The 20,794-nt window shown below is 37.2% G+C and overlaps 2 protein-coding genes across 6 annotated transcripts in view; both read left to right on the top strand.

Annotated features, from left to right (window-relative positions):
- Positions 1-14,928: 14,928 nt before the first annotated feature.
- On the top strand, positions 14,929-17,263 carry LOC143272732 (olfactory receptor 4F6-like). The gene is made up of 2 exons (XM_076568713.1): positions 14,929-15,020; positions 16,286-17,263. The coding sequence occupies exon 2, from the start codon at positions 16,305-16,307 to the stop codon at positions 17,241-17,243; it is 939 nt and encodes a 312-aa protein (XP_076424828.1). The 5' UTR covers positions 14,929-15,020; positions 16,286-16,304; the 3' UTR covers positions 17,244-17,263.
- A 1,241-nt stretch (positions 17,264-18,504) lies between these two features.
- Positions 18,505-20,794, top strand: part of LOC143272951 (uncharacterized) — a 35,564-nt gene continuing 33,274 nt past the window's right edge. For 3 of the 5 annotated variants that reach the window (XM_076570261.1, XM_076570263.1, XM_076570262.1), the window contains exons 1-3: positions 18,549-18,972; positions 19,927-20,041; positions 20,198-20,371. In XM_076570261.1, coding sequence (XP_076426376.1) covers positions 18,740-18,972; positions 19,927-20,041; positions 20,198-20,371 — 522 coding nt within the window. In that variant the 5' untranslated portion in view covers positions 18,549-18,739. Of the gene's footprint in view, positions 18,973-19,926; positions 20,042-20,197; positions 20,372-20,794 lie in introns of all 5 variants that reach the window. The other 2 variants (XM_076570266.1, XM_076570264.1) reach the window with 2 other exon arrangements.

Below are 20,794 nucleotides of genomic sequence, written 5' to 3'. Positions count from 1 at the left end.
CCACTATGAACTTACAGGGGCAAATTGCATTCAAACTATCACACAGACCCAGAAAGATAAACATGGTATGTAATCATTAATAAGTGGATATTTGCTGTAAAGTAAAGGATAACTATACTGCAATCCACAGACCCATAGAAACTAGGTGACAAGAAGGATTCAAAGAGAGGAATGCTGGATCTCCCCAGGATGGGGGAATAGAAGAGAGTTTGTGAGTGGATTTTGCATGAGTGGGCATGGTAACATGAGATATCAGATTGGGAAGAGGGAGATGGGGAGAGTACTGAAAGAGACTACTGGGAAGGGGGGCATTTCAGGTCAGGTAAAAACCTGGTACAAGGGAATCTCACAGTAATCTACAAGGATAACCCCAGCTAAAAATCTTAGCAAAAGACTACTATACTGAACTGGACACCTGTGATCATGCAAGTCTTCAAGTAGAGGGAGTGGAAAACCAAACCAGCCACATAACCTTTACCTAGAGTCTGTCCTGCCTATGATATATGCTGGGGTAAGGGTGGTCTAGAGATTGAGGGAGTGACCAAGAAATGGTTGATCTAGTGTAAAACCATGCCAAGAAAGTAAACCCATCCCTGATACTGCCTAGAAGACAAGGAACCACAGGCTGGATGACCCAGAAACCTAGGATAGAACCAAATACAATTGGATGAAAAAATGTCAATGTAATGGTGCCTAACAATATTCTGCTATACACATAGATTGGTGCCTAGTCCAATAGTAATCAGAGAGGCTTCATCAGGAACTAATGGAAACAGATGTAGACATACAGCCAAACATTAGGCAGAACTTGGGAAATCTTGCACAAGAAGGGGAGAAAAGATTGTAGGAGCCAGAGGGATCAAGGAAATCATAAGAAAACCCACAGAATCAACTAACCTGGCCTCACAGGGCCTCACAAAGACTTAACTGACAAACAGGGAGCCTACATAGGACTGACCAAGGCATTCTGCATGTATGTTACATTTGTGTAGGTTGGTCCTCTTGTGGGACTCCTAACAGTTGGAGCAAGAACTGTCTCTTGGGACCCTACTCCTTATATTGGGTCACCTTGCCCAGCCATAGTGCATGGGAGGTGCTTAGTCTTACCGCAACTCAATATGCCATATTTTGTAGATATCCATAGGAGACCTGCACTTTTCTGAAAAGAAAAAGAAGAGGAGTGGATTGGGGATGAGGAAAAGAGGGAGATTTGGGGGAGGGGCCCAGAGGAGAGGAGGGAGTGGAAACTGTGGCCAGGATATAAAATAAATCAAAAAAGAATTACAGGCAAATAAAGAATGCTGAATATTGGATAAACAGTGTTCCCCACAAAAGAGCACATCAATTGGTTATCCAACACCAAATGGCCATCCCTGAAAACATACGTAGAAGTAATACATACACTGAGCAGATTACATTTAGGAATGTGTGTGTGTGTGTGTGTGTGTGTGTGTGTGTGTGTGTGTGTACTGCAGGTAACAAAAATCAATGAAAAGTATAAATTTGAAAGAAAGGAAGGAAAGTTTTATGGGAGGCTTTGGAGGGAATAGAAGGAGAGGCAAATGATGTCATTATAATCTCAAAAATAAAAGAAAAAAACAAATTTTCTGGTGGAGTCTTTAGAGTGTCTTATATGTACATTATAGCTGTAAATAAGGATATTTTAATTTTTTCTCTTCCCATTGATTTTCTTCTCATGTCTTTAAGATTTAATAAAGATGTCAAGCAATATATTAAACCAGACTGAAATAAGAAGACATCTTTGTCTGATTACTGATTTTGACATACATTGTGTCACTAGTTCCTTGTGCTCAAAGATAAGCATGGAGGAAACCAGGAATGTTAAACATGAAGGGCTGTTCCTTCAAATGAAGAGATGAACAATCTGGTATTTATCCAGTAGGCAGAGAGCAGCCATAGTTAATAGCTCAGTTACCTTTGTACTACCTGTGTGAACAAGACCGCACTAGGTCCTCCTCCAGACCCCTATCATGACCTTATTTTTCTCAGTCAGTCTATAAACCCAATATTTATGGAAGATGTTAAATGTACTTTGCAGAGTTTAGATATAGTCATACATGATCATTATTCAGTTTATTTGTTCATCAAAGAGATTTATATATGCTTTATTGTATACATGGGACTGAAGAAATTATTACCAGAATAGTTTTCATCAAATTCTGCTGTTCTTAAATTTGCCTAAAAGAAACTCCTTGGGGCCAGACTCCCCAAGTTTAAACCAGTACCTACTACTTAGTCTTGCTAAGTTGAACTGCCTTCGTGCCTCCTGTGGATTGCTACTTTGCTGCCTGTGATGGTTTATGACTGATTCTACCAACCCCCACTCATTTAATGTTATACTGTCTGCAGACTAGCCATATGTAGTTTTTATTATGTTGAGAAATGATCTTTCTTTCCCTAGTTTCTTCAATGCATTTTTAAAGTTGTAGGAAAAAGGTCTGCTTTTTACTAATGTTATTTTTTTTCATAAAATATCTTCTGAAAAACGGTTTCTACTCTCTCAAACCCTCCCAGATCCACACCACTTCCCTTCCCCACCCACTCATATCCACACACTTTCTGTCTCTCTATATATAGAATAGAAAATAGGCATTTTCCCACATGAAGAAGTTGGAGAAATCTCACACTAGTGACTTAACAGCACACCTGAAAGCTCTAGAACAAGAAGAAGCAAAGTCTCCAAGGAAGAATAGACGCCAGGAAATTATCAAAGTGAGAGGTGAAATTAATAAAATAGAAACTAAGAGAACAATACAAAAAATTAATGAAACAAAGAGTTGGTTCTTTGAGAAAATCAACAAGATAGACAAGCCCTTTTCCAAAATAACCAAAAGACAGAGAGAGAGAATCCAAATCAACAAAATCAGAAATGAAAAGGGGGACATAACAACAGACATTGAGGAAATCCAGAGAATTATCAGGTCATATTTCAAAAACCTCTACTCCACAAAACTGGAAAAACTAAAAGAAATGGACAATTTTCTGGATAGCTACCACATACCTAAGTTAAATCAAGACCAGATAAACTATTTAAATAGTCCAATAACTCCTAAGGAATTAGAAACAGTCATTAAAAGTCTCCCAACCAAACAAAGCCCAGGACCAGATAGTTTCAGTACAGAATTCTACAAGATCTTCAAAGAAGAGCTAATACCAATACTCTCTAAATTGTTCCACATAATAGAAACAGAAGGAACATTACCAGACTCCTTCTATGAGGCTACAATTACCCTGATTCCTAAACCAAACAACGATACAACAAAGAAAGAGAACTACAGACTGACCTCCCTCATGAACATTGATGAAAAATACTCAATAAAATACTGGCAAACAGACTCCTAGAACACATCAGAACAATTATCCACCATGTTCAAGTAGGCTTCATCCCAGGGATGCAAGGGTGGTTCAACATACGAAAGTCTGTCAATGTAATACACCATATAAACAAACTCAAAGAAAAAAAAAACACGATTATCTCACTAGATGCAGAAAAGTTATTTGACAAAATCCAACACCCCTTCAAGATAAAAGTCTTGGAGCGATTAGGAATACAGGGAACATACCTAAACATAAGAAAGGCAATTTACAGCAAGCCAACAGCCAACATCAAATTAAATGGAGAGAAACTCAAAACAATTCCACTAAAATCAGGAACGAGGCAAGGCTGTCCACTCTCCCCATACTTATTCAATATAGTACTTGAAGTTCTAGCCAGAGCAATAAGACAACATAAGGAGATTAAGGGGATACAAATTGGAAAGGTAGAAGTCAAGCTTTCCCTATTTGCAGATGACATGATAGTATACTTGAGTGACCCCAAAGATTCCACCCAGGAACTGACACAGCTTATAAACACCTTCAGCAACATAGCAGGATATAAGATCAACTCAAAAAAATCAGTAGCCCTCCTATATACAATGGACAAAGAAGCTGAGAAGGAAATCAGAGATACATCACCCTTTACAATAGCCACAAATGACATAAAATATCCTGGGGTAACACTAACCAAGCAAGTGAAGTACCTACATGATAAGAACTTTAAGTCCCTGAAAAAAGAAATTGAAGATGTCAGAAAATGGAAAGACCTCCCATGCTCATGGATAGGAAGGACCAACATAGTAAAAATGGCAATTTTGCCAATAGCAATCTACAGATTCAATGCAATCCCCATCAAAATTCCAATACAATTCTTCACAGACCTGGAAAGAATAATACTCAACTTCATATGGAAAAACAAAAAACCCAGGATAGCCAAAAGAATCATGTACAATAAAATAACCTCTGGAGGCATCATAATCCCTGACTTCAAGCTCTACTATAGAGCTACAGTAATAAAAATAGCTTGGTATTGGCATAGAAACCGACATGTGGACCAATGGAATCGAATTGAAGACCCTGACATTAACCCACACACCTATGAACATATAATTTTTGACAACGAAGCCAAAAGTGTACAATGGAAAAAAGAAAGCATCTTCAACAATTGGTGCTGGCATAACTGGATATCAAAGTGTAGAAGGCTGCAAATAGATCCATATCTGTCACCATGCACAAAACTTAAGTCCAAGTGGATTAAAGACCTCAACATAAATCCAGCTACTCTGAACCTGCTAGAAGAGAAAGTAGGAAGTAGTCTTGAATGCATTAGCATAGGAGATCACTTCCTAAATATAACACCAGGAGCACAGACACTGAGAGAAACAATCAATCAATGGGACATCATGAAACTGAGAATCTTTTGTAGAGCAAAAGATATGGTCAACAAGGCAAAGCAACAGCCTACAGAATGGGAAAAGATCTTCACCAACCTCACATCTGACAGAGGACTGATATCCAGAATATATAAGGAACTCAAGAAATTAGACATCAAAACGACCAACAGTCCATTTAAGAAATGGGCTACAGAACTAAACAGAAAATACTCAACAGAGGAAACTCAAATGGCTGAAAGACATTTAAGAAATTGCTCAACATCCCTAATCATCAGGGAAATGCAAATCAAAACAACTCTGAGATACCACCTTATGCCTGTCAGAATGGCTAAGATCAAAAACACTGAAGACACCTTATGCTGGAGAGGATGTGGAACTAGGGGAACTCTCCTCCACTGCTGGTGGGAATGCAAGCTTGTACAACCACTTTGGAAATCAATATGGCACTTTCTTAGAAAATTGAGAATCAATCTCCCCCAAGATCCAGCTATCCCACTCTTGGCCATATACCCAAGAAATGCTCAAGCATACCACAAGAGCACTTGCTCAGGTATGTTCATACCAGCATTGTTTGTAATAGCCAAAACCTGGAAACAACCTAGATGCCCTTCAACTGAAGAATGGATAAATAAATTGTGGCACATATACACAATGGAATACTACTCAGCAGAGAAAAACAATGACATCATGAGGTTTGCAGGCAAGTGGATGGATCTAGATAAAAATCATCCTGAGTGAGGTAACCCAGACTCAGAAAGACAAATATGGTATGTACTCACTCATAGGAGGATACTAGATGTGGAACAAGGATGACTGAACTGCTACTCACATCCCCAGTGAGGTTACCTGGAAAACAGCACCCCAAGAAAGACACGAGGATAGCCCAATGATGAAGAAATGGCTGAGATCTATATGTACAACCTGGACATGAGTGGGAGCAATGAAGGGCAAGGGTCGAGGGAAAGAGAGCACGAGATCCCAACTGGATCAAGAACAGAGAGGGAGAACAAGGAATAGGAGACTATGGTAAATGAAGACCACACGAGAAAAGGAAGAAACAAAGTGCTAAAGAGGCCCACAGAAATCCACAAAGATACCCCCACAAAAGACTGCTGGCAATGGTTGAGAGACAGCTGGGACTGACATACTCTGGTGATGGGATGGCCAAACACCCTAATAGTTGTTCCAGAAACCCCATCCAAGGACTGAGGAATCTGGATGCAGACATCCATGGCTAGGCCCCGGGTGGAGCTCCGGGAGTCTAATTAGCGAGAAAGAGGAGGGTTTATATGAGTGAGAATTGTTGAAACCAAGGTTGGATAAAGCACAGGGACAAATAGCCAAACGAATAGAAACACATGAACTATGAACCAAAGGCTGAGGCGCCCCCAACTGGATCAGGCCCTCTGAATAGGTGAGACAGTTGATTGGCTTGATCTGTTTGGGAGGCATCTAGGCAGTGGTACCAGATCCTAGGCTCATTGCATGAGTTAGCTGTTTGAAACCTGGGACTTATGCAGGGTCGCTTTGCTCAATCTGGGAGGAGTGGACTGGACCTGCCTGGACTGGGTCTACCAGGTCGATCTCAGTCCTCTGGGGAGGCTTTGCCCTGGAGGATGTGGGAATGGGAGGTGGGCTGGAGGGAAGGGGAGGGGGGCAGGAAGGGGGAGAACAAGGGAATCTGTGGCTGTTATGTAGAACTGAATGGTATTGTAAAATAAAATAAAATTAAATTAAAAAAAGAAAATAGGCATTTTGATAATAATAATAATTATTATTATTAATACTAATATAAACAAAGAAGGACAAAACAAACAGAAGAAGAAGCACAAGAAATGCACACATATGCAGAGACATGCATAGCTATGTATTTGTTTCCCCTTCTAGGAGGATTCAAGCCCAGTCCCTTTTTCTATTCCTAAGCTCTGCAGTTACATGGATTATAGCCTGCTTATCGAAGACTTAACAGCTGATATCCACATATAATTAATATGTGCTTCAGTGCTTTTTTTTTTTTCCTTTTAGGCAGGCCTGTATGGCATTTTCTTTTTTTTTTTTTTTTCCATCACAGGCAATTTATTTTGTTCTATTCATTCACAGTTAATACAGAAAATACTTGGAAACATTTCCATATAATGTTTGACACAGAAATCATCAAATAGAAGTATACAATGTTGACAGGAGGTAGTATATTTATAATTTATAACCCCAAATGTATTTATAAATTAGAAATGGAAAGATCTACTAATGAAATTATGAAGGTTCACCAAAGTCATTTAATCTGTCAGTTTCTCATTCATTTTTATGTCTTAAAAATATTCTATTGTATGAATAAGCCACATTTTATTTCTCTCCAGTATTTGATAGCTATTTGAGTTGTTTTAACTTTTTTACTATTAGCAACACACTGCTGTAAACTTTCATGTACATGTTTCATAGGTGCACATTTTCAGTACTTTGAGGATATATTCCTAAGGGTAGAATTGTTGAGTAACAGAGTAACAATGTTTTGCATTTTGACCAACCACCAAACTGTTTTGCCAAAGTGGCACACCATTTTACAGTCTCACCAAATCCTTGTTTTTAAGACTCTGATTTTTGTACAAAAGCATTCAATCATTCTGTCAGACCAAACCAGGAAAAGTAAGCTATAGTTCAGAGCTGTTCTATTCCATTTACTATGCAAAGCCATTCTTGGCGTTTGCAACTCTCAGCCCTTTTGAGTATTCTTGCAGTGTTTACCTTTTCCTCCACCACTTTTTTTTCTTCTTTTTTTCTGGTTTATTTCTATCTATTACAAATGTATAAAAAATCCTCCATCAACGCTGCTGTCAGCAGCAGAACCTTGAGAAATATACCTTTGGTTTGCCTCAGAAAAGGAACACATATTGCACTGTAAAGTTTATAAAATTGGCACAAAACATTGTGATAATGTTACAATACCAGTTTTAAGAGTTCAGTGACTAATGGGGAGCCAATGGGATACATGCACAACTGTGAAAGCGATCTCACTTAGCCAGCTGTACACGTAGACTGTAAATCTACATTCAGATCATTTCTGAACTAAGACTATCATCTCAGTTTGTCTGTTGAGGTCAACCAGGAAACCCTAGAATATACCTTGATTTTTGCAAAAAGCAAAATAGGGGGAGGGGTTTCTTCAGCATTTCAGTTCACGAGTAACTGTATCCTAACAGGCAAAGTGTTCTCTCACTGTCAACATAGAATGAACTGCTGCTGGAGGTCAACTTGGGTTTTAATTTGCATTAGCACTTACATGCATAGTAGTCCAAGTTGTTGACCTCATGAGTTTAAAAAGTAACTCTAAAAAAGTAAAATGGCCCTTCTTGGAAGACTAAAGAAAGACATCCAGCCACAGTTATAAAAAATCTCATCAAAACAATATACCCTTTTATGAATTACTCCTCAAATAAAAAAAAAAGTAGCCCCAAATAAGAAGCAGCTCTGAAAAAGAAAATATAACTTAAGATATTTGAAAAAAACAAGGTGAATACAGGTTCAAAAATAATTAAGATTCATTTTCTTAAGGCTACCTAGAATTAGGCTTTAAAGAATTCTACCATTTCAAGTTTACCACTAGTTACTAGATACCTATTTACAAACAAGATGTTCACTTTTTTTGTTCCTTTATCAAGAGAAAAATCTACCTTCAGGGTATGAGGGTGGTGATGGGGAGGGACCAGAAAACAAGATTCAAACAATCCCATGCAAATATCACATTTTTCAAATGGAAGAACTCCAAACTGCACTAGAAGGTCCAATCACCAAGACACTTTCCATTGAAATGATTCAAGTACAACTACATGGCACCATGGCCTAGGCCTAACATAGGCCTGACAACCAAGTCCTTGTTTTCTGGAAGAAAGGACTCAAAAGTCATAACAATACTTCAAAGATCAATCAGGTTTTCCTTTCCTTAATATTTTTGTTTTTGACTTCTAATCTTAAAGACTAGATTAAAACTCAACTCATTTCCCAGAAGGCATTGCTTCCCTTTGCTCCACGAAAGAGTCCACCAAGACCTCTTCCTCAAAACCATCCAGCCCCCAGCCTCCAGTCTGTGCCCGTGATGCATCTTTCTCAACATCCTGAAAAGGCAATGTAGGTAAAATATGCTCACAAACACCAAAACTAGCTGTCAGAAAGACGTAACGAGCTTTATAATTTAAGTTCTAAAACACAAATACTTGCAGCTTAATCTGCACTGACAATGATTGTCAAAGCCCAGGATTCAACATTCATAAATTCTCATTCACACACACACAACACACCATTATCACACAACCTGTGTCTTGAGAGAATCTTCCTGGGTTGTCCCCAGACAGAGTGCCCAGACTCACCCTGGTTCCGAGATAGCCTCTTCCCCAGGTGTTGGGGCTAGGGTGTCCCTGTTCCAGGCTGCGTCCGCCCCTCTCCATCCCCGGGCCCGTCCACCCCTGTGGCCCGCCACCACAGGCCCACCTGCGTCCACTTGTCTCCCCCGCAGGGCCTGTATGTCCCTGTCAGCTGCAGCTGGGTCTGTCTGCCTCAGCGGGCCGCCAACGGGCCTGTATGTCTCTGCCCGCTGCCTCAGTGGGCCCACCCACCTCAGCTTGTCACTGCAGCCGGGCCCGTCCACCTCCGTCTGCTTAATTCTGCTGCAGGGCCTGTCCACCTCTGTGGGTCGCCGCTGGGCCTGAATGTCTCTGCCGGCTGCCTCCGGGCCTGAATGTCCCTGTGGGCCGCTGCCGCCTGGCCTGTCTACCTCCGCGGGCCGCTGCCACAGGCCTACCTGCGTCTGCTTGTCTCCGCCATCTTGATTCGTGCTTCAGTGCTTTTATCATGAATATATTATGATAATACAGATAAGTCAGAATTGTCTTTCTGTATTTATTGAGATCTTTTCTATCATTAAATACATTTATGTGATGTATTGCATATATTGGCTTGTATATGATGAATCATCCTTGCGTTTCCAAAATGAGGCCAACTTTATACTGATAAATTAAATTTTGTGTCTTTCTTTGTGGTCCTTTGTTTGATTATAGTGGTTCATTGGGAATTTCATACAAGATATTTGGTCATATCCTGTTCCTCTGACTCCTCTAAGCTTCACTCTCCTCCTCTTCCCACCCAGCTTTGTTTATTATTCATTTTTTAGTCTATCAGATACTGTTTCTGCAGTTCCTTCCTTATTTCTGCTTCAAGACTAGTTTTGGATCTCTGTGTTAATCTCCATCTACTGCCAATAGATTCCTCTTAGAAAAAGATTGAGGGATACACGAATATATAGGTATAATAAAAAGTTTAAATCTGTGACCCTATACTGGAATATATATTAATAGATTTTTCCCCAGGACCTATGACCTGTTTGGTCATAGGTAGCCACTGGTCATTTTAGAGGATAGCCACACATTCAAGAATTTTTGTGCAACACAAATAGATTTGATAAAATTAAAGAAAAAAAAAAGAACACAAAGGTGAGTGTGTAAAGAAAAGGGATGCATCTGGGAAGAGTTGATGGGATCAATATCATCAAATATATTGTGCAACATTATCAAAGATCATGTAAAAATAAAGAGTTGGGAAGTTTAATGAATAAAAACTTCACACACACACACACACACACACACACACACACACACACATACAGCCATATAAATGTAAGTTTAAGCAAATATCCTTTTGGCAACTGCCTATTCCTATATAAAAGACTATATTTTATTTGCTCTTTAAAAATCTCTATGCTCTATAGTATGAACACATGTCATCTGACTTTTTTTTGATGGAGCAGGAAGACAGGAAGACTGGGGAGCTAAGTGGAGTCTGGAGCCAGAGCCCAATGAAACTGAGGTACTAACTCACAATATCCAAGTTATAGAACTACCCAAGTGGCTGGTGCTTTTCAGATGAATGAAAATGGAGACACATATATGCACTTAATTGAATAATACTGAGTCATAAAAGACTATAAGTAACATTAAGATGAATGCAAATAAGTTACCTCATAAATTAAGAAAAATATATCAGAAACAGAAAGTGCCACACATTTTCTTTCATATACAAAACTCTATAACAGCAATAAAAAGATCAGAAAACAGATAAAGGATTTTAATTCAACAACTAAAATATTTAAACCTAAATTAAAAATAAAACTAGGAGATTATAATTTAAAAACTAAAATTTTGATCTTTCATACAAATAGAGCAATTCATAGAAGAGAAATAAATTATCAAAAATCATATGAAAGGGAAATAAATGATAAGATTTATTAGTATCTAATAGCAAAACTTAATCAGAAATTACTAATTTTCTTAAAACATGCAATTGATTTTATTAAACATTATGGAAGAATGGATATCAATTGTTGAAAATTTCTTTCACAAAAGGAGGTACAAGTTGAGACTCTTGACCATTTCAAATGGAGAAATAATAACTATAGACATTACAAAAATTTGAAACAAATTTTGTCTATTGGCAAAAAATATTTAATAAAGTAATAGCTTAGTAAATTCAGTAAGTATGCAAACTGTAGCCATGGCCAACTGCTAGATTTATTTTAACCATGCAAGGCTGAATTAGTGTTTTCCAATGAATTAATGCAGTTCTTTATATCAATATTGTTGCATCAATTGATTCATCAAATGATTATGTACATTTTGTTTGTGGTGAAGTTCAACCTCTCATGATAAAAAAAAATGTCGTAGCAAGTTAAAAACAGGGCAAATATAGCACAATGTGTTTCAAGAACTAAGCTCTGATATGTAGTATCATTCACTCTTGTTATAAGTGCCATGACTGTTCAAGGTATTCTCTAACTAAAGGTGCTGTGTGAACTGGATAATTGCATACAAAGGTAATTACATGAATAAACTTACTAGTAGTTTAAAATAATGATTAGTTAATCATTTTAATATCCATCTCTTTTCATCAATGATATCTACTATTTAAGTAAACAATGAAATGTCATTAATTGAAATTCCTGAATATTTTGCTGTTATGCTACTAGATGGAATTATCTTTGTTTTTCACTCGATTGTTGTTCAACATTTACCCTTTGAGTCAACAGGGCTATAATAGTGGAATTCCCATGATAAAAGTCTTAGGGACTCAGCTCACCAGCCTTCAAGTGGCCAAAAACTCCACACAGTACCAAAGAGAGGACACTTCTTAAGAGATTCAATAATACTAGAAATAAGGATTTCTATTGCCTTTATTCTCATTAATCAGGTAAGTTGAGATGCTGCAATTAGTCAATAGTCTACTAAAGTTAGCAGTTATTTTTCTGGTGTAAGTAATGGATAAGTCTCAGGTCACAACAATAAAACTTTTTATTCTTTATTGTTATTTTTATTTAAAAAAGCATTTATTGAACCTTTACTTAAACTGGACTTCCACAGAGAAGTCAAAATTTTGACTCCTTACTCTTATCCTGTTTCTATCTTGCTTTGCTCAGTACCGATTGTATTTCTGCAAAGATTAGCTAAGGTTTTGGAAACTTGCTTTTACTTGACATTCTTCAGTTCTGCCATAGGAATATAATAATCTCTAGAGTAGCAATTGATAATTCTTCTGGAATCAGTTTTGAGTAGCTTTAAGATGGAAGGCACATCTTCATTATCAATAAAATGGTATCATCAATTATCCTTATATTTATATTATTGTCTATCTCAAACTTAATTTACCATGGATCAGGATTTATTAATAAGATACACTCCCTGCTTTTGAGATGCTCATGGACTTGGTATAGCTCCAAGAGAATATTCATTGTAAATTATGCTATGGAATATGAAATATAACATATTTACAAGCATGATGTAAGGGCATGGAGGACGGCTATCTAGTCCATAATTAAGTAAAAAGGCATTCTTGATGAATTGACATAGGAGAGAGTTTTTGCAATAAGACATAACCTGCTAAATAAAAACATTAAGTGATCTTTTAAATAAAACAAGGAAACATTTACAGCCATAAAGGAGCAAAAGGTGTTTGAGACAGATGAGGCAGAGGCTGGGGAGATAGAAGGATTACAAGAACTTTTCTGGCACACAAAAAGTGAGAGCAGTGAGTGGAGCAGAGAAGCATCAAGAAATTTTCCACTGGTGTGCTTGTCAACTGCATCTCCATTAGTGTTTATGGAATTCCCTCTGCTTGTTTCTATTTTCTCCTGTTTCTTTCTACTTGCTTTTCATGTCCCATCTCCTCTCTTCTCTATTTGCTTTTCATCTACTTCCTTATTAGTATCAGCTGGCTAAGAATAGGTATATTTTAGGGAAAACTAACAATGGATTGCTCACAAACTTGAACTTAATATTAGTGATAAAACTCTTGCTGAGAATTCTCTTTGTTAATGGAATTGTGATATTTTATGAGAAAACCAGTGTTTTAATATTGGTAATCTTTGTCATAATTTCTAAAGTTTGTTTGAATGACTCTGACATTACTATATTGAATTTGTAGAGCTGTTTATCTTGATTCTATTCTGTTGTAAAATAATCCACTTTTAACTTGACAGCATATAACTTCGTTTTAGCCATCTGAATAACACATAAGTATAAATGTGGGGAGGTAAAAGCAAATGGGAGCTTACATTTCCAGATTATTGAATGATGGTACTTAATATACATTCTAGAATATTATTTCTCTTTCAAATAAAAATTTTCCTATTACTAATTTTACTTAATACCCTCCAATCTTCAAATTGGAAATATTTCCAGATTTACATATGTAAAATGACTTAGTCTAATAACTTCAATCTATTCCATTGCATATATGCACAATTATGTAGGTAATAGGTTTGTACTATTCAACATTAATAATATTCATGATATAGGATGTATAATAAACATTACTTACTTATGCACAAAACTTGTGTTGTCATTTGTTTTCTAGAAGTCAACCTGGTGTCTCATCTTAATTAATGTTTTCAACTTATAAATCAAGAGTGTAAGAAAATTTTTGTTCTGAAACATTGATAATACTGAGAATTATTTCTCTCATCTACATTTTATCACTCTTTGTTGATCTTTTTCTTGACTATTTTGATTGTTAAACTAAAAGCTACCAAACTACTCATGACTGATAAGGTTGATTGTTAATAAGCCTACTGGCCTTTGCATGCCTGTTTTGTGAGTTCTCTGCACATACTTGCTTTCTCCTTAAAATTAGATCTACTCCTTCCAGCATGATTACTTTGATTCTTCATTAATAATAGTAGTAAAATTGTGATAGTTTTCCAAGCCATAGTCAAAAAGTAGCAAAGAACAGTTTGACATAAAAAGAAAGTCAGAGTAAACTAGTCAGTTGCCCAATCATTTAGAAACAAACAATAAACCTAGTAGTATTGCTTTCTGTTAGTGTTTGTGCATATAGTGGGCGTGTTTGTTCATGTGTGTGTCCACGTCTGTGAGCATGCAAGAGAACAATGATGGTTGTTGTTCCTCAAATGGCACATACCTTGATTTTGTTTGAGTATGTATGAGAGAGACAAGGTTTCTCACTGGCCTGAGGCTCACAAATTTGGTTAGACTGGGTTAGTCAGTAAGGTTTAGGGATGTGCTTGTGTGCATACTGGAATTACAAACTCACATCACTATGCTTGAATTTTTAACCTGGGTTCCTGGGTGAAATTAGAACCTCATGCTTACACAATAAGCACTTTACTAGCTGAACCATCTCTGCAGCCCTGACTTTTGGTCTTGGTGCTTTTCTATGCCTATTCTTTGGAAATACAGTATGTATAACTTTGCACTTCTAAATGTGCATGCCTTGGTTTCCTCACAATGAATGATTACAAGTTTTAGGCCTAACTAAAGCTCCCTTGATGGGAAAAATATATTGTCATTCAATTCTGTGATTATGCCTTTACTCCTTGCTTAGATTCTGTGAATTTGAATTATAAAGATTTACCTGTTACACAAAAATGTATATACCATGAATGATTTGACAAAAAGTATATATAATTTCATATTGTATATTATTCAAATTAGGGTTAACCTATATATATGCTCACATATTTGTCATAACTTTGTTGGAAAAATGCTATTTTTCTCTTCTGGGTCAGTATCAAATTGATCACTGATTTCAGCTCTAATGTTCCCCGGTGACTATCTGTTTAATCATCACTAAGTGGTCTTTTTTTTTAACCTCTGCAGTGTTTTGTTTTGCTTTAATATCTGTTCCTACATTCTGACCATCATGATGCCTCTTCTTGTATGGTTTTGCTGCACAGAACTCTATTTCTGACTCCAGTGAGTTCCTGGTGTTTGCATCAATATATTCTATTTTGTGAGTATGCAGTATAAGGATTTATTCTTGTGAATACCAGCTTATTAAAAAATTACACATAGGAGAGGAAGTGGCATAAAAATTGAAAATAAGTCATTGTCAGTGCTGAGTCTAGAAGGAGCAAGGTAGTTGAATTACAAGGGGGAAACAATGGCAGTCAGTCATGTGTAAGTTAAACATAAATTGTTTGATTGAGTTGCCTAAAAATTAAGTAGTTAATAAGACAGAAAAAGTAAATTAATATATTATGTAATATATATTTTGGAAGATGCAGATATGTCAATTTTGTATGGTTTAAACTATTAAATGCATCTAGGGTAGCATAGAAATAAGCAACTAACAGGTAAGCATGAGAGAATCATCCTCTGTTTTTCTTAGACATGTAGCTCTTAAATACAAGCTTCTTAGGTATTTTGTCTAGTGACAATTTTCATTAAAAATACATTATTCACCACTTTATATAATATTGATTTTCATTCCTTGTAGTTGCTTTAACATTCTTTTGAAGGTGTCTGTTAAAGAAATTATATCAAGTTACATTCCAATTGACAGCGTATGAAACTGTCTTTCCCCCTCACTGCCGTATTTATAGAACTTCATCAGATTATGAAGAATTTGATAACAAGTGAAAATTAATAAAATTTACTCTTTTGTTTATGTTTTCTCAGATAGTACAAAAGTCGATTTACCATTTGTATGGTGACTAAGAGACTGTTCTTAGGATAAAACAGCAAAGTTCTTTAACACAAATGCTTGCTTTACTCTGATGTACTTCCCTTGTTTCAAGGTCATTGCAGAGGACATTTCAAACCCTTTACACTCTAATTCCTCTTCAGTCAGATGGCACTGATATAAACCAACCATTCTCCTATGCTTTTTCTTCATCTTAGTCATCAAGGTTTTGTGTTTAAAGTTGTTCACGCTTAAAGTATTCAATGTGTCTGCAATTCTGCCAGAAACAGGATCACCGTCTTACCAAAGGACACAACATAGTATTTGGGATACAGTATATATTCATAATGGATATTGGAAGAATAGAGACATTAATTCTTCAAAATATGTTCTGTCATGAAGAATTGTTTTTATTAATACATATTTTGAAACAATTTATGTTTATTTCTTTCAATAGATATTTATTTTAAATTATACTTTTTAATATAAAATCATTTTATTGTAATGAGTTCACAAATAAAATATTTCACTGCTAGGTTATTATTTTATTATTTCTGGTAACTGCTTTGCTTGTTTTGTTTTGAGTATTGTAGATAACTCAAGAAAGATCCAATGAATGAAGCAAATTACTCTGAAGTATCTGAGTTTATATTCCTGGGATTATCAATCTACAGACCAACACAATGTTTCCTCTTTGTGTTTTCTACAATATCATATGCAACCATTTTTCTGGGGAATTTCTCAGTTGTGCTTACAGTTGTCCTTGACCCTCATTTACATTCACCCATGTACCTCCTTTTAGCTAATCTTTCATTTGTTGACTTATGTTTTTCTACCTCAACTGTTCCTAAGTTGATTTCTGATCTGTACTCCAGTCATAATACCATTTCATTCCAGGGCTGTATCTTCCAGATGTTTGTCCTTCATGTCCTGGGGGGATGTGAGATGGTGTTGCTGGTAGCCATGGCCTGGGACAGATATGTGGCCATATGCAAGCCCCTTCACTACCTGACCATCATGAGCCCACGAATGTGCCTTTTGCTTGTGATTGGTGCATGGGTTATTGGTCTCATTCACTCAGTGGCTCAGTTAGCTTTTGTTGTCCATTTGCCTTTTTGTGGTTCGAATGAGATAGATAGTTTTTACTGTGACCTTCCTAGGTTCATCAAACTGGCCTGCATAGACACCTACAGAATGGAGTTCTTGGTTACTGCTGACAGTGGATTAATTTCTGTCACTACCTTTTTCTTATTGATTGTCTCCTACATCTTCATACTGTTCACTGTACGGAAACAGTCCTTGGGCAGTTTGTCTAAAGCCCTCTCTACACTTTCTGCTCACATCTCTGTGGTGGTTTTGTTCTTTGGACCATGCATCTTCGTGTACATATGGCCATTTCCTAATGTCCCAGTGGATAAGTTTCTTGCCATTCTGGACTTCATGATTACGCCCATCCTGAACCCTGTCATTTACACACTGAGAAACAAAGACATGAAGGTGGCAATGAAGAGACTGAGTAAACAACTCCTGAGTATGAAAAGGGTCTCCTAAGCTCCTCACAAGAATATACAACCTGAACTGAGTCTACCAGGTCAACCCCGGTCCTCGGGGGAGACCTGATCTGGAGGAGGTGGGAATGGGGGGTGGGCTGGGGGGAGGGGTGGGCGAGAGGGGGAGAACAGGGGAATCTGTGGCTATTATGTTGAACTGAATGGTGTTGTAAAATAATAATAATAATAAAAAAAGGGGGGGAAAAGAATATACAACCTGAATACTGTATTATAAACACAAATGTTAAATGATGTCCTCCACTTTGACACGATTTATTATTTCTTCTCTAACTGCTTGATAAACTTGAATAATTTATTTCAAATTGAAGATGAAATGATCATATCTATTGGTTATAAGCCATATATTATTACATATTTATTGCTTGGTTATTATTTATATATCACTTTTTTGTTATTCAGTGGTCACATATTTACTAGCTATTATGAAATACATATTTTAGACTATATAAAAAGCACTAATGGAAATGAAAGTTAAAAATTATCCATTGTTTTCACACCTGAACAGTTCATCACTGCCTTCCAGACATTTCTGGTACTTTTTCCTATTTGGAGCTAAGTTTAATCAAAGCTAGCAGCAAACTCAAAATTCTCCTGCATTAGCCTCCTGAGCACTAGGATTAAAATGTGCACCATCACGTCTTGTTTGCTTGCTTTTCACTGTGTGTATGTGTGGTGAATGAATGAATGGTGAGATTATATGGTGTGGGTGAAGGTCAGCAGGAAGAAGAGATAGGTGTATTCTGGAATCTTGTGGGAAACCTAGTGAAAGGGGTGTGGAGAGAAGGAAGTAAGGTAGAAAGAAAGATGGACTTTCCAGGGGTGCATTTGAATGATGAACTAATGTAAGAGCTGGGTTGGGCTGCTGCTCCTGGGGAGAAGAATGGGGTTGAGAAGGGGGTAGTGAAAAATTGAAGAGGAAGAAAAAGAACTTAAGGTTGTATGAATAATGGAGGGATAGAAGAGGGAGAGAGAAGAAGGGAAGAGGAAAGGAGAGCAAAGTGTAGAAGGGGAGTAAGGAGCTAGATCTCAGACTGAGAGATGGAAGCTGAGGAGGAATATTGTTTGCAGTGAGGATAATATGGATATTTAATGGAACACAGACTTGTTTTCCTGAAGAAAGATGGCCAGAAGTGGCTTGTACATTCACAATGAACACCCTTAAACTCTAGGGATGTTAGCAGTGCAGGAGGCCCGCTCTTGCGCATGCACACCAATGTTTACCTGTGTTGCTTGGCAACCTGGAGTCCAGCAACTGTATCTAGGGGTGTCATAAGCTATTTCCCCCACCATACAGTTTTAGTGGGGGAGCTTGTGGGCGTATCTTGATTTTTCCATAATTCTGAGTTGGGGAATTAGTGGGCCAAAGGACAAATACTGAGCTAATTCTGAGTTGGGGAATTAGTGGGCTAAAGGACAAATACTAGGGAAAATCCGAAGGTCAGGGCCAGGCGGTGAGGCCAGTAAGTATCTTCAGTCATGAAGAACTTGGTTCATGGAATTAAGGAAAAGACACCTATGGGTTTCTGCGATGTCCCAGGAAAAAACTTGTTGGACTTTTTACGGGATATGAAAAGCATTTGTGCAAACGAAGCCAGATACAAACCTCGCAAAAAGATCCACCAGGCTGCAAGTGAAGGTGATATCAAGAAACTGCAGAGAATGATAAACCTTGGGAAACACAGCGTGCATGACAGAGACTTTAAGGAAAGGTAACAGCGCTAATGAGCTGGTTGGAGGGGCCTGTGTGGAGGATGTGATATGGCCTCTGATATATTCAAAGACCAGAATAGGGGACCCAGTAGGAGGGGACGGCCTCTCTGTGTTCTGTCTTCTCTGGATCCTCAGTACTGTCTCCAGACTTACACCCGGGCTAGAGGTCTCTAGTCCAGATTGTCCCATCCTGCCTACAAATTTATCCTGATAAATCATGAATTTACCATGTAATTTATTCACCATTGATAACATGAACATCTATTATGTAGCATTCCTATTGTACTATTCTTAAAACATTGCTGCTTTGCTCCTCTAAGCAAATTTAAATACAATTTAGAGTCCTTGAAATTAATAATACTTAAACATATCAGAAGAATTATTATCATATAATTTTAAGTACTTGAAATCTTGTTTGCTGAGCAGAAGGGATAGTGATTAAATTGAGATGTGGAGTGCAGGGAGCTATTCTAGACATTTTGCATTTCCCATTGATGCATCACAATGGTATTCTGTGAGATAACTACTGTTTTTGATACTTGCTTTACTGATGAGAGAATTGATTCATAGGAAGTCTAAGTTTGTAGCAAAGTTTAAGTTATAATTAAACCTATGGTGATTTAAACTCAATGCCATGCTTTTTCTCTAAACCTGCTCCTGGTTGGATGGTATTGAACACTGGCAGATTAATTTCTAAGCATGAAAGAGGCCATGTGCTCAGTTCATAGCACCACACAAAATACACCATCGAAAATGTTGTTTTTACCAGTATAGTGAGTAATACAAGCTAATAAATATTTCCATTTTTTTACAAGGACTTATTTGTTCAGAAGTTAGAAGAAACACATATCATCCAATGTTTATGAGTCATTTAATATTTTTTGATTACATGAGTAATTGTAAATTTTAAGATAGTGTTCTAGAAATTCTTAAAAATTTTCTCATTTCCATAGGACTGCTCTGCATTTTGCTTGCATCTATGGCAGGGAAGAAGTAGTAAATGTTCTACTGAGAAATAATTGTGATATTGATGCTGTTGACAGGAACTCCATCACACCTCTGATGAAGGTATGTATATCTGTCCAAATCTAGCATAACACAGACTTAATTTAAATGATTTTAAAACAAACTTGCCCCATGAACATGTCACTACTTGGTGAACTCTATGTGATGATCATATTGAATTCATTGAACAAGCAATCTCTTTCTTGGTATAATCCCTAGGCTGTACAAAACTGGTCATATGGGTGCATGTGTACATTGTTGAAGCACGGTGCTAATCCCAATCATATGGACAAAAATGGCAATACTTCTCTTCACTATGCTGTGTCTGAAGACAATCAGAAGCTGGTTGAATATTTGCTTAAATACAATGCAGACATGGAACAAAAGAACAAGGTATAATTCACAGCATTGTAGTCCCCAAAATAATCTGAAATACATGTGTGTTAATAGCAATACACATAGGATTAACTTACTTGAATGAAAATACTTTGAAATAGCTTAATTGTTTAAGCATATGACTTGAAATAGAGAATGTGACTTACTTTGAACGAAGTGTTAGAGTCTAGAACTTTCCTGCATAGAGGAGTAGTATTAGTGAAACACTATGTGAAAGGATAAATAAAAAGGAAGACAGTAGTAGGTATATTTTGGAGGGTCCTGCCAAGGTATGCCACTAAGCAAACAGGCCGTGCATTACAGACTTAGTGCAAGGTTTACTGGTGAAGGAAGAGAGTGGAGATTGGAAGGCCATGTCAGCATGGGGACTTGAAAGAGGCAGACAGACAAGAGGAAGAAGAAAAGCAAGGGAGAGAAAAA

This window comes from Peromyscus maniculatus, chromosome 4, assembly GCF_049852395.1.
Source record: "Peromyscus maniculatus bairdii isolate BWxNUB_F1_BW_parent chromosome 4, HU_Pman_BW_mat_3.1, whole genome shotgun sequence".
Lineage (NCBI taxonomy): Eukaryota > Metazoa > Chordata > Mammalia > Rodentia > Cricetidae > Peromyscus > Peromyscus maniculatus.
Note: the sequence above shows the minus strand (reverse complement) of the source record. Positions and strands in the feature narration are given on the sequence as shown.